Source organism: Silene latifolia, chromosome 10, assembly GCF_048544455.1.
Source record: "Silene latifolia isolate original U9 population chromosome 10, ASM4854445v1, whole genome shotgun sequence".
In the NCBI taxonomy this organism is placed as follows: domain Eukaryota; kingdom Viridiplantae; phylum Streptophyta; class Magnoliopsida; order Caryophyllales; family Caryophyllaceae; genus Silene; species Silene latifolia.
Window position 1 is genome coordinate 48,816,863 of NC_133535.1, and position 13,573 is coordinate 48,830,435.

Sequence of the window (13,573 nt, forward strand, 5' to 3'; positions counted from 1 at the left end):
CAGCTTTCCAAAGGGGTGCGGCATCATACTTTAAAGGCTTTTTCACAAAATCATCATATCGCAATAGACCAAACACTTTACCAAAATCGGTCTTAGTCATTCTTCTACTCTTGTTCTCAAGACGGAACTCAACATAATTTCGAGTCTCTATCTTATACACCCTTAAGGAGCTTATGAACTTCGTGGTCAATGAAGGGTAAGTCAATTCATCCATTTCAAAAAGGGTTAATAACCTCATGGACTCGAAAAATGCTCTAGTTCGCTCAAGCACACCCAATTTTCCCAAGGCATCTTGACAAATAAACTTTGTAGCCACAATAGTCTTTTTAGCAAGAGATAAAAATGCAATCCTATGCTCATTGGTTAAGAAAGTTACCTCCGGAAAATTTGACAATTGTTCTACAACCGGAGTAGATGTAGTAGCTTCCTCAATAGGATTGGTGGTTACTTGGACTTCTTCCCTTGGTTGGGTCACTACCAAAGCCTTAGATGCAAGAAGAGCTTGTTGTCTCTTTGATAAATTTTGAGTTTTGGATGCCTTGGTTCCGTCTTTGGTCCTTGCCATGGTATTCTCTTTCTCAAATTGGTATCAACAAACCAAGATTATGCTTGAATGTTCTTTGCTTCTTCAAACTTCAACCAATTCCTCAATCAATTTAGGATTTTCGAATTTTTGCCCAAACCCTAGAAAATTGATTCAATTTGTGAGGAATTTGATGTTTAGATGGTCTTTTGTTGATAAAGGAATGATTTAATCTGATTTTAAGCAAGTTTTGTTTGGATGGTGGTGAATTTTGTTGGGAAATTAGTGTTTTTGATTGAGTTGATTGAGGGTTTAAGTGGGAGAAAATGTATGTGTTTGTGTTTTTGAAAGATAGAAATGAATTGGGAAGGAAGAGGTGTCCCGTGTTATTCTTAAGTATTGGCTTGGGACGCTCGGATTCTCGTCGGGACACGCGGATTGTCTTACAAGATTTCCTGAAATAACAAACTAGTGACAGGACGCGCAGATTACTATCAGCTCGAGCGGATTCCTGCTAGGACGCTCGGATCCTTCCTGGGACGTGCAGATTTTCTTACAGCAAAATTTTATAAATTTGAAACATCTCAGGACCCGCGGATCGATGGTGGGACGAGCGTCCTGAAATTGGGGACGAGCGTCCTGATATGGGTTTGCGCGGATTTCCTTACAGGACGTCTCCTTTAAAATGAACTATCCCAGCTCCCACGTCCTAAGGCCAGGACGCGCGGATTGATGCTAGGGACGCTCGGATCGTCTTCAGCTCCCACGAGCTCAGGTCTGCCCGTGAGGATTCCTTTTCCCATGTCATTCTTTCTTCCTTTTCTTTGTTAAATGTTGTGGGTTGTACTACAAAGGCTTGGTTAGCCTAGGCATTTGTCATCCCCAAACTTGATCAAACACTACACATCAAAACACGTTAAAATACCTCCCTCACTTACTCTCATGTCAAAAATCTTGATCAAAGCACAAAAGTGCAAATCCAAAAATGACAAAGATGCAATAAAGAAAATAAAATGTTAATTAAGGGGTTAGAATATTTACAAATGGTGGTTTAGGGAGGATTCCACAAAACTCTCATTCTTGGATGAGATGTCAAGGGGGCAAAGCCAAGGTGTTGTTGATGTTGCTCAACACCTTGTAGAAGTAGTCGAAGGCTTGCTCGTTTTCATGATAAAGATCTTGCATAGATCTTTGTGCGTTATTTTCTTCATTGTTGTAGTCCGAGTCAAAGTGATGACAAGGATCCTCAAAGCCTCGGTCTAAGGTCATAACATTTTCAATATAAGGATTGACTAATCCTTCAAATTCATCGTCCCATAGACCACAAACTTCACTAGCTTGTTCCCCAATGATGTCATAAGTTGACAAGAGAAACTCTTCTTTCTTGTTGCCATGGCCAATGAGGCCTTCTTCATTACTTGTTATGATGGGTGAGCTATTCAAGCTCTCATTGTTGAAAATTCCTTGCTCTCCGAATATAGCTACTTAAAGGTCATCCACTTTCTTCTTCCATATGGGTGGGGTTTCTTTACCCATGGCTTAATCTTTGCATAGAGATTTTAACTTCTTTCTATCGCTTTCTCGGCTATAGTGATTGATCATGAAGCATGGCTCATGTAGTCGGGGAGCTCTCATTGTTTTGTCAAGATTGAAAGTAATTGTCTCGTCCCCTACTTCAAGTGTGAGCTCTTTATGTTTCACATCGATTACCGCTCCCGCGGTATGCAATAAAGGTCTTCCTAAAATGATAGGAATGTTGGAATCCTCCTCCATGTCTACAATGACAAAGTCTACCGGGATGAAGAATTTGCCGATTCTCACGGGCACATCCTCCCATATCCTTAGAGGTATATTTGTTGATCGATCCGCCATTTGAAGAGTAATGTTGGTGCATTTGAGCTCTCCTATTCCTAGCCTCTTACATACCGAGTATGGCATGAGACTTACACTTACTCCAAGATCACATAATGCTTTGTTGATTGTAGTGTCGCCAATGGTACATGGAATAGAAAAACTTCCCGGATCTTTGAGCTTTGGTGGGGAACTCCCTTGAAGAATAACACTACTCACTTTGGTAAAGGCAATAGTCTTCAACTTTCAGATGGATTTCTTCTTGGTAAGAATGTCTTTCATGTACTTTGCATAGGCCGGAACATGATTGATCAATTCCATGAATGGGATTGAGACTTCTAAGTTTTTCACAATTTCCATGAACTTTCCAAATTGCTCATCAAACTTAGGCTTAGCTTGACGACTTGGGAATGGAAGTCTAATCACAATAGGCTCTTTTTCCTTAGCTTCTCTTCATTCTTCTTCTTTGAAATTTCATTGGTGGTAGGATCTACCTCCTTAGAGTTCTCCACAACTCGTTGCTTGTCACTTGCTAATCCAGAATATCCAAAATGGGAAACTAAAGATAAGAAATGACCATAATATATGCTAGAAAGCATGGGAACGAGGTTAATTCGGGGACTAAATGTGCTCAGATATGAGTCACATCACCCACTTAATGTCACCTTCAACCCTTGTAAGAATAGCCCCTTGAACCCTCAAATCACGATCTAGAACACCCCTAATCCCTCTATCACCAGTAAAAACGTGATAAGGCTCATCCATACTCAACTGATTCAGAACCCCAAATGGAGCAGTTTCAGGTGCAGCATTATCATGAATTCCTCCCTAATTCTCAAAGTCGATGAAACTTGAAAGGCATATTATTTATTATTAACCTATGCCAACATACAAATAATAGTGAGGATTACTATGTACTTTCTCTCTTCAATTTTCTTTCCCACCTTCTCCCTTTATTCTTTCACACCAACTAGTACATGAAAAGATAAAAGAGAAGGTAAATAACAACATTCAATATTACTATGGATGACCGGAAAGGTAATTGGTTTGTTTGGATGGGTTCGTTTAATTTTAAATTACTATTTGTGTGTGAGGCATGTTTAATATAGAAATTAAAAAAAAAAATACTTTGTATTAGGGTGAAATGTATTAGTTCAGTCGCATGTATGTAAAACTGTGCGTAGATTATTAATAAATTGTATCGGAATTCAATAAAGTTGAAACTAGAAAAAATCATTTTTAAATAAAATTTTAGTTGAATTTAATAGAGTTAATTATTTTATGTGAAATGTCAATATACTATAATAAGTGAAATTTCAGGAAAAAAAAGTAGTTTGATTTCACAATTAAATAAATTCACAAAGAATCCCGTGAATAAATGAAATCTCAAAATATAATATGCACAAAATGATTTTTATAAATAGTAATAAAAGGTAATTATAAAAATGACATGGTAAATAATGTTATGTGAATGGTGTAAATTTTGAGGTTTAAACGAATATAATTTCAATTACTTAGTCACGTATTATATAATTGTTTAGCCTAAATTAACAGAAATAAAAAAAATTAACTTAAATTAATTCCAAATTAAAAACATGTTTAACCTAATTAATGAGGCGATCTCTCATGAGATTTACAGTTAAATATAATCCAAGAAACTGAATGCTAGGCCAAGTTATTTATGAGCATGGACCAATCGACCAAGTGACTAACCCAATCAAGTAGTAGTATAAATATATCTATACAACCTATCTATCTACCTATACAATTAACATAAAAAGCTTATATCGAATAGCTAAAAGAATGACATGTGGCACACTCCATTTACATGCTATATCATTTTATTAAAAGAAGTAAAAAATAGAAAATGAAAAGACTAATCACTCATCCTATGTAACCTTTTATTTCCCAAGCATTATTCCAATTCATAATCATAATTTAATGCTAAACTTTTTATATTCTATAGTTATGAAATTTTCACCTATAAAAGAAAATAAAATTATAAGAATTGTAGCACATTCCTAGCAAAAAAATGATGGAAGAGTTTGTTCAATTTCACCTATTTATTTCATTTGATTTATTTTTCAAAACTTCTCACGTCTTTTATGGTGAGTTGTAATCAAATGGACAAGAAATGAAGATATAAGAGGGAAGTAGAAGAAAAGAGAAGAATTCGACAAGCATTTGTATTATATAGTTCTTTTTAAGCATTGTCGAATGTCAATGAATACACTTGAAATCGTTGATGATTGAATTTAACATCGGTGAATGGAGGTCAAACTTTGGTGAAGGAAATCCTAGTTTGACTAAATTGTAACCTTAGTTTTTGAATCTCACATTTTTAAACTATAAACTAGTTTTGTTGCCCGCGAAATTCGCGGAGCGGTTATAATGTGGATTTTTTTTCTCGTTTATTGTGTCCATATATTGTTTTATTTATGTTCAAAACTTTTTTATATAATGCTTAAAATTTGAATAAACTGTTATATCATACTAAAATATGTCTTTTCTCCATACACACTGCATGGGATAGAAAAGACTCAAAGAAGTTTACAACAGCCCTGGATTATATGTCACGATGTACTTGTTGAGAGGGGAGCTTTAATTTTTTACCCTCGTGGATTTACATAACTCGAATATAAACTGTAGAGTATATCAAATGGTTAATAAATATTTGAATCCAGAAATTGATCGAGGAAGCATAAATCTTTATTATTATTATATCAAAAGTAAAGTAAAACTAAAACTTAACTTTATGGTTAAAAATAAATACTTAGTCGAAAAACTAATTATTTTATATTTATACTCCCTCCGATCCACAATAATGGTAACATGAATCCATTTTTCTTCTCACAAAAAGTGGGTCCATGTTACCATTAGTGTGAATTGGAGGGAGTATATTCATATTGTTCCTTAATTTCTTGCATGCATTGCTGTGAGAGTCAAAGTTAAAACTCATATTAACACTATATATACAAAATCTCACCATTTTAAATTTAAAAAATACCTCTAACAATGAATAACGAATTAAGGTAAATAAATAATTAGGACAAAGGGATTAATTAAGTACTATTCATGCTGAAGCAATATTTGTTCACTGATAGTTAAAAAATGTTCCACTACACGATTTTATGATATTATTAAGGGTTATTTGATAGGAATAATCCAAAGTATACCTCTCCTTCTCATATTAATCCGTACTAACGTTTAACCGAGAAAAATCTGAACTACGCCCTCATTTGTCTCACAATCCCCTTTCTATAAAAGCAAAGCATTTAGAGGAATGCTATTGGCTCCTTAATTATAGGGAAAAAAAACTTTTCCAAAAGGAGCCCCCACTACATAATTGTGGGATTTTTTTTTATTTCATGAAACCACAACTGACAGTACAATTTTTTAAGAAACTATCATCTTTGTTATACAATTATTTAAAATCACTTAATTTTTTAAAAAGTACTCAAATTAAAACGCAACATTCCAATCAACAATTGAGCCGCCGGTATTTTGTAAATTAATAATTAAGCCAATGGTATAAATATTAATGACAAAACATGAAATTTTCAAAACCGTCACAAGTCACAACTCATAAATATATAAAATATAATAAATCAAAACCGAACTTTCGTTAACTCAAAAATATGGCCACATTTACCCAAAAAAAAAATAATTATCTCTCAAGAAAAGAATGTAATTATTTACGTTCTCATGCAATTAAATCATCATTCAATAAAAAAATTATATTATCAGTATTTTAATCATTATAATTTTTATTTATATTGAAAAAAATAAAATTAAATCAACCTTCATTCAAATCGACATGCATATATTTACAAAAATAATGGAGAGATGTAGGGAGTATGCGAGGTGGAATGTAGACGGAAGAAGAGGAGATAAGGATGACCGTGTGGTACCCAAGGGAGGCGAGAGTGAGGGTGACCGTGTGGTACCCGAGGGAGGCCCGAGGGAGGCCCGAACAGAATTGATTAGGTGGACGCGAGTGATGATGAAAGTGATAGAGAGATTGAGGTGATTATTATTGATTCTGACACTGATGAAGATTTTGAGATGATGCCACCCGAGGATGTTATGGATAACGAAGACTTATCTCTTGAAGAACCCGAGGAAGATGATGATTTGCCATTAGAGAAATCGGAAAAGGATGATGTAAACATTTAAGATTATTTCTGCTGCAATGATTATTTTTGTTATTAGCACCCTTATATTTATTTGATATCGTTACTTTATTTGGAGTAACACCGTTAGGACTTCTGATTTTCGAGTTAAAGGTTTTAAAGTATTGGAGGTCAGAAATTGGGGGTGTTACAATCATTGTGCATAATAGTTATTTTGGGATCAACAAGAATTAGGTTGATTTGATACGAGTTATATCCAAGTCTGAATCAGATTGATTTAAGTCTTCAACTTGGCCAGTGTTGTAGGATCCTCTAGTCACACACGGAAAAGCTCATCACCCAACCACTAGGTGACCTTCTAATGTAGACCCAACAATCAGGTTAATAAGCGGGGTTAGTCCGGGGTGAACATTTCCTCTTTGCAAGAATTCAAGTTAGATCGGGTCATTCGGGTATTATCACGAGTTACTTACGGATAATGGTCAATTTACAACAATAAATATTCGGCTCGAGTCATATATAAATTCCGGTTAATTTGAATTATGAGTTGTGCTCGAGTTTTCAGCTTGGATGTCGGGCTGAATACGGGACGGGTTATTCGAAGTTCGGATCGAATCAATTTTGTCACGTCCACCTTCCATCCATTTTTCTTCGGGCCTTTTCCTTTGGTCCCCATTAATTTTTATTCTCTTTTTTTTTTTTTTTTTTTTTAAAAAAGTAAAAGAAGGTAGCATATCCTTTAATTTTAAAAATTCAAAAGAATGTAAATGATTTATTAGTTGGCGCCATGGCAATAACTTTCCTTTTTTATAACAAAAAGTGAAGTGTTACACTATTATTCTACTCTGATTTCCCCAGGTCTTCAAAATCATCATCATTCATGAATAATGAATAATAATATTCCAAATATAATTCAAACTACGCTCTTACCGTAACGCTCTATTTTCTTCCCCTCTTTCTTCGCGCACTCAAATTAATTTTCTAGGGTTTACTTCAATTTCATTTCCCAACTCTGAATTTTGGGTTCAATGTCGGTGATAACAATGAGAGAAGCGTCGTCGCCATCTCCATCTCAATCTCACACTACTTGCGGCACTCTCCTTCAGGAATTGCAGGTTTTCTTTCCTTTCTTTTTTTGTTTTCTTTATCATTTCTGTTTTTATTTTTGTTCAATTTGCTAGTTTTTGTGGTTCTTTCATTTTAAGTAGTCTACTTCAATCGATACACAGTTGAATGCAATTGGTGTTAGTTGGAAGAATTGTTGCTGGTTGTAGTGGATGATTACGCTTAGCCAAGTAATTAGAGATTATTTGTGTGACAGTGTTTGGCCTTAGTTCGCAAATATGATGTTCTGTTTGTGTGTGCTAATTTAGTTTACAAATTAGAGATGTGTTATGGCCGTAATTTGCAAATGACGAGGTTTATGTGACGATATTTGGAGGAACTTAGGAAGTTACAATAAACGCGCTAGGTAAAATTCTTTAAGACGTCATTTTTCTTTTTAAGAAGTTACGGGATTGAGATGCTTGTGGCTCATGGCCTCATGCCTTGATCAATGTAAAGAAGGTGGTCCGTTTTTCTACTAGACAGGAGAGAGCGGTGATACAAATTGATCTGTTCTTTGTTGGGTGGGAACGATTAAAAACTCGAAAGTTAGTACGTCACGCTGGCTAGATATGAGAATTGTACCAAGTGTTATAAGTGGTCTTATGTAGAATTCAACTAGTTACTGTTAAGTTATTGCTCTTAGTCTTCAGTTTGATTCAACATTGTGTAGGAAGTGCGATACTGAGATTATATGACCTATGGTATAATAGGTTTTTCACTTTCACATTGAAACTTTACAGTGTTTTTTCTTCTGTGGCCTCATGTTTCTTTCAGTCTCTGGATTCTTTCTGATAAAACTTTACATGAGATAATTGCATTTGAACTTGACGATTGTGAATGGTCTGTACTTTTGTTTATTAGAAAATTTGGGATGAAATTGGGGAGAGTGACAATGAAAGAGACAAGATGCTTTTAGAACTCGAACAAGAATGTCTTGACATTTATCGAAGGAAGGTGGAGTTTACGAGGAAGCACAAAGCTGATCTTTATCAAGCGCTTGCTGAGGGTGAATCAGAAATTGCTAGACTTAGTGCAGCACTTGGCGAGAGGACCTCATTTTCTCGGGTTGGGTTTTCTTTCAAAACATGACTCATTATATTGAGAATAGTAACTTTTAATCTAGTATTTTGTTTGCTTAATAACTTTGACTTTTGTTTTCCATTTCAAAGGCAAAGGGTACTCTGAAGGAGCAGCTATCTTCTGTAAAACCCACCTTAGATGATTTGAGATTAAAGAAACAACAAAGAGTTCAAGATTTCTCAGATACTGAGTCGCAGATCATCCGTATCTGTGCTGAGATAGCAGGGAATGATCAGTTTATCAATAATGCTGAACCACAAGTGAATGAAGACGACTTAACAACAAGAAGACTTTCTGAATGTAAATCACATCTTGAAGAGCTTCAGAATGAGAAGGTTATTCCAACTTTTTCTTCAAGGACATTTTCATCAGAACATTGTCGACTTTTGTGCTGAATTGTATCCCCTTCGTTTCAGGTTCTCCGTCTGCAAAAAGTTCACAATCATATTAGTTCAATACATGAACTATCAGTGGTCATGTCTCTTGATTTTAGAACCGTAGTAGCCGAGATTCACTCTAGTTTAGTTGATACTGGACATGGGCAATCAAAGAGCATCAGCAATGATACTCTAGCGAAGCTGACTGGTGTTGTAAATTCACTAAAGCAAGAAAAACAGCGAAGGTTGCAAAAGGTAACATAGTCTTCATCGCAAGTTTAGTTTCTCTTGAACTTTTGGTTGAACATGTTTGCAACTTGTATATGTTCATTTCTGAAACTGCAAGCCGGAAATCGTAAATTCGTAATAATTGGTAGTGTATCCTTCAGTTAGTAAAACCAAACAGATATGTAGTTTGGTGTCGATAGTTTGTGGATTGTTTTTTAATGTTCTTTGTGATGACTTTATGCCTGGATAATACTGTATTCCACTGCTAATTTGAGATTAATTATAGTGATTGCTTCTGTAGATGATGCAATGTGGCTTTCAAATATAGTTATGCTGGATCGTATGTGAAGTTAATAGTACTTGACTGTTACAGTACTGCATACTAACTTTTGTTCTTTCATATTGTTTTAGTAGAAGTTTGATACGGAGTATTTGACGTCTACTTATTCATTAATGTAATGTTTTTCCTCATGATATGTATTCTTTTTCACATGAAATTACACAGATTCAAGATCTGGGGAGTGCACTTATTGAGTTATGGAATCTCCTGGAGACGTCGACTGTTGACCAAAAAAAGTTTGAGCATGTGACATGCCTAATTTCTTCTTCTGCTGACGATGTTTCAAGGCCAGGTGCTCTTGCTCAAGATGTTATTGAGCAGGTATTTCTCCTTTTTTCCAATTTTCCTTGTGCTATATGTGTTTCTAAGCCCTACATTTCCAGGTTACGAAGTATTGCCTGCTTCCTTGTAATTTGTTTTTCCGTAAAACTTGATGTCTTAATTCTTTTTAGGCTGAAATTGAAGTTGATCAATTGAATATTCTAAAAGGCAGCAAAATGAAAGAGTTGGTTCTAAAAAGGCAAACTGAGTTGGAGGAAATCTATAAAGGGGTTCATATGGATGTAGACAATGAGGCTCAAAGGGAGATGTTGATCAGCCTCATAGACTCAGGTTTGTCTGATTTCTGTCTATACCATTAACCGTCACTTTGTTGATTATAACAACTAAGCCCTCGTATAAAATGATTTGGGGCTGCCTATTATGAACCATCCTATGAGGCCTTCAATTCTCCGACTATCAAAACAAATCATAGAATTCTCCATCTCATTATAGATCTTCATGTATCATTTTCTCATTTTGAGCTTGTCATCTACAATATCATACCTATTTCAAAGAACATAGGTTGAATGAGGTCAGTTGGTATGATGTGGTTCCATGTAAGCATAATAAAAAAGAGAAAGATTTCACGCAACTGCTGTATTTCTTTTCTAAGCTGCACATGGTTACTTATACATGCCAAGAATTACTTATTGATGATTAGTAATACTGTTTTGCTTTGGATAACTGACAAACTGGGGTGGGGTGTGAAGCAAAGTTATATTGTGCCTGAGATTTGTTAAGAGTATTAGTTCTGTTTGTATGGAAATTGCTTCATAGGTAATTTCGACATGTCTGAGATGCTCTTGCGTATGGACGATCGAATAAGACAAGCGAAAGAAGCTGCTCAGAGCAGGAAAGATATACTAGATAGAGTTGAGAAGTGGAGACATGCGTCAGAGGAGGAAAATTGGCTAGATGGTTACGAAAAGGTACTTAACAATATGATACTCGATTTCGCAATTAGTTTTCATTCTTTCTAGCACTATCTCCTACTTAGTGACATGCTGTTTTTTGTTGCCAAAGCAATCCTATATAACTTACAATGAATTAGTTATATGTTTTTTTCATGATAGAAAATTGTCGAGAATATAATTTGGTTAATAAGACTGGTAAATTGAGCCACTGATTATGCTGTGATCCTCTTGGTATATACATGATGAATGCAATACAGACATGTCAATCGTACCTGCAATTCATGACCTACATCGAGTGTTGGACCTTCATGTATATTTCAATTTGTTTTTGATTCAGGATGAAAACAGATATAGTGCTGGGAGAGGTGTACATATTAATTTGAAGAGGGCGGAAAAGGCAAGGACTCTAGTCAACAAAATACCATGTAAGAGGTTCAGTTGTTCATTGTGTTCGTTTTAAGTTACCGGGTGTTTTGTGGAATATAAAATGCTTCATTAGAAGGTTTTTGGTGTTCGCTCTGGTAATATATATCATCTCCTGGTCTGTAAGAGGTAGACAGATTAGTACGTACCGTTTAACTCCGCAATAGTCCAAATTCCGGACTTTGGGTTACCGGATTCCCTCAAATCCCATCGAATGGCGAACTTATTCCCATGTATTTTATATCCGGATTTTGATTTTAGGTTTAAAATATTTGTATAACAGTGTCAAAAAGGTGTGTATTAATGTAAGTGTGTGGTGTATTATGTATCCGGAATTTTATTGGCACATAGAACAAATTAATTGGATTGTTCAACAGTCTATAGGTAGTCCGCACTCCGCTGGATGCTATTTCTTTTTTTTTTTTCAGATGAAACGTGAATACGAGTATATCTAATTATGTACCTTCAGAGGTATGTTGACTCGAAATTTTCTTAGTGAATCTTTTCTTATGTACTTCAACATTCCTGTCCTAGTGTCCCTCAGTCCTTGTGTTTGAACTGTTGGCAGCTGATGAGTCCTAGAGCGCTTGTGTTCTTAGTGGACGTCTTTGCAGTTTTCATAAATAGAGCAGTAGGTTTCACACAAACAAGTAGTAATACACTATTTAGGATTAAGAATACCAAGAACAACGATATCAAAGAAATAATCGAAGGAGACAAAATGAACCAATATCTATGCTAAAACATACCCTAATGGCTTTTCCCTGAGAAGATCCATTATCAGTTTCTAAGCCAAAATACACTACTGAATGAATTGAATGAGATGTGTTGGTCAGATTTTGGAGGCAAAACCTTATGATTTTCTCTTTATGCAGCTCTTGTTGAGAATTTGATAGCAAGGGTGAGAGCTTGGGAGGTTGAAAAAGGAATGCAATTCCTGTATGATAAGGTATATCCCGGCCCATAAGTATTTGGATTTTCCTGTCTTGTATGCGTTTCTTGTGTAACTCTGTAATCTGTATCACCTAAAATGCTTAAAAATTTCAGGAACCTTTGTTACATCAACTGGAAGAGTACAATTTACAGCGTCAGGTCAGAGAAGACGATAAACGTAGAACTCGGGTAAGCTAGAAGTTCCTTATAAATATGCCATATATGTCAAATTGTCAAGTTAAATGGGTTGTTAACTCTTGACTCCAATCCGTTAACTTTGTCTCGAGTTTATCTTGGGTTTTTTGGTTGTGTCATTATTTGCGTGCTCTAATGGCATGTTATCTTCTAGATGGCAATCATGATAGATTCTGCATTGTGTCTTTTAAAATTACTGTTTTTAACCAATCGATCATTTTCAGTCTTTCTATTTTTACCAACTTACTGGTTTGTCAATTTTTTATGGATCTTTGTCAGATAAAGCCTTTCTTCTGTGTTTCTGTAAGTGCAAGATCAATGAAGCCAAAAATTTACTGAAATCGAGAATTCCTTCTTATGGATTTTGCAGGAGCAGAAAAAGTTGCAGGAACAGCTTGCTACAGAAAAAGAAGCTATGTTTGGGTCAAAGCCAAATGTAAAGAAACCACTCGGCCCCAGCACTAACAATAACACAATGGTTGGGACTCCAGCTAGGCGAGTAGGAACACCCGGTGGGCGTCACGGGTTCTCTGGTAGCAAAGATCGAAGAGAGAGTGTCAGAGCTGCTAATGTGATACCACCTAATTTCGTGGCCCTTGCTAAAGATGATCCTATCTCTCGAGCTAACTGACCCCTACACCTTGTCCATATGTTTCCTACATTTGGCGTCTTATAGGTGAGTCGATTCTAATATGTTTGGGTGTTGTACATCGAAAGCTTTCGATGCAATGAATGCAAGTTTATTTTCAAAACTTGTATACAAAAAGTTATACTCTGCAGTTTCTGCACACAATTTCAAACCTCAGTAAATGATGCTATTTTAGTAACTGTCAAGACTCAAGAGTAAATTCATGTCTTTATGTTTTCATACTTTAGGCGCACCACTTTTTTTTATAGCGCTCTTGCTATTTATCTATTCACTTGAATTACACCTGATTTTGAACGAAAAAAAAGAGAGAATAATTTACTTGTGAGTTTTGTTTGAGGGTTATTTCTTAGCCAAATTGGTGTGAACAAACTTCTCACAGGTCTTGTGAAAGCATAATAAATCAATACTGCATTGCAGTATGAACACCAGATCTCATAGACTCGTGTGTGCATTAACTCCCATGACGGTATTCAATCAATAAAAAAGCGGAAAATTCACG

The 13,573-nt window shown here is 35.5% G+C and overlaps 1 protein-coding gene across 1 annotated transcript; it reads left to right on the plus strand.

Annotated features, from left to right (window-relative positions):
• Positions 1 to 7,281: 7,281 nt before the first annotated feature.
• LOC141605611 (65-kDa microtubule-associated protein 5) lies at positions 7,282 to 13,293 on the plus strand. The gene is made up of 11 exons (XM_074424460.1): positions 7,282 to 7,622; positions 8,476 to 8,679; positions 8,784 to 9,029; positions 9,111 to 9,326; positions 9,805 to 9,960; positions 10,092 to 10,251; positions 10,738 to 10,889; positions 11,212 to 11,299; positions 12,173 to 12,246; positions 12,345 to 12,419; positions 12,796 to 13,293. Exons 1-11 carry the CDS (start codon positions 7,536 to 7,538, stop codon positions 13,054 to 13,056), a joined length of 1,719 nt encoding a protein of 572 aa, XP_074280561.1. The 5' UTR covers positions 7,282 to 7,535; the 3' UTR covers positions 13,057 to 13,293.
• Positions 13,294 to 13,573: the final 280 nt, after the last annotated feature.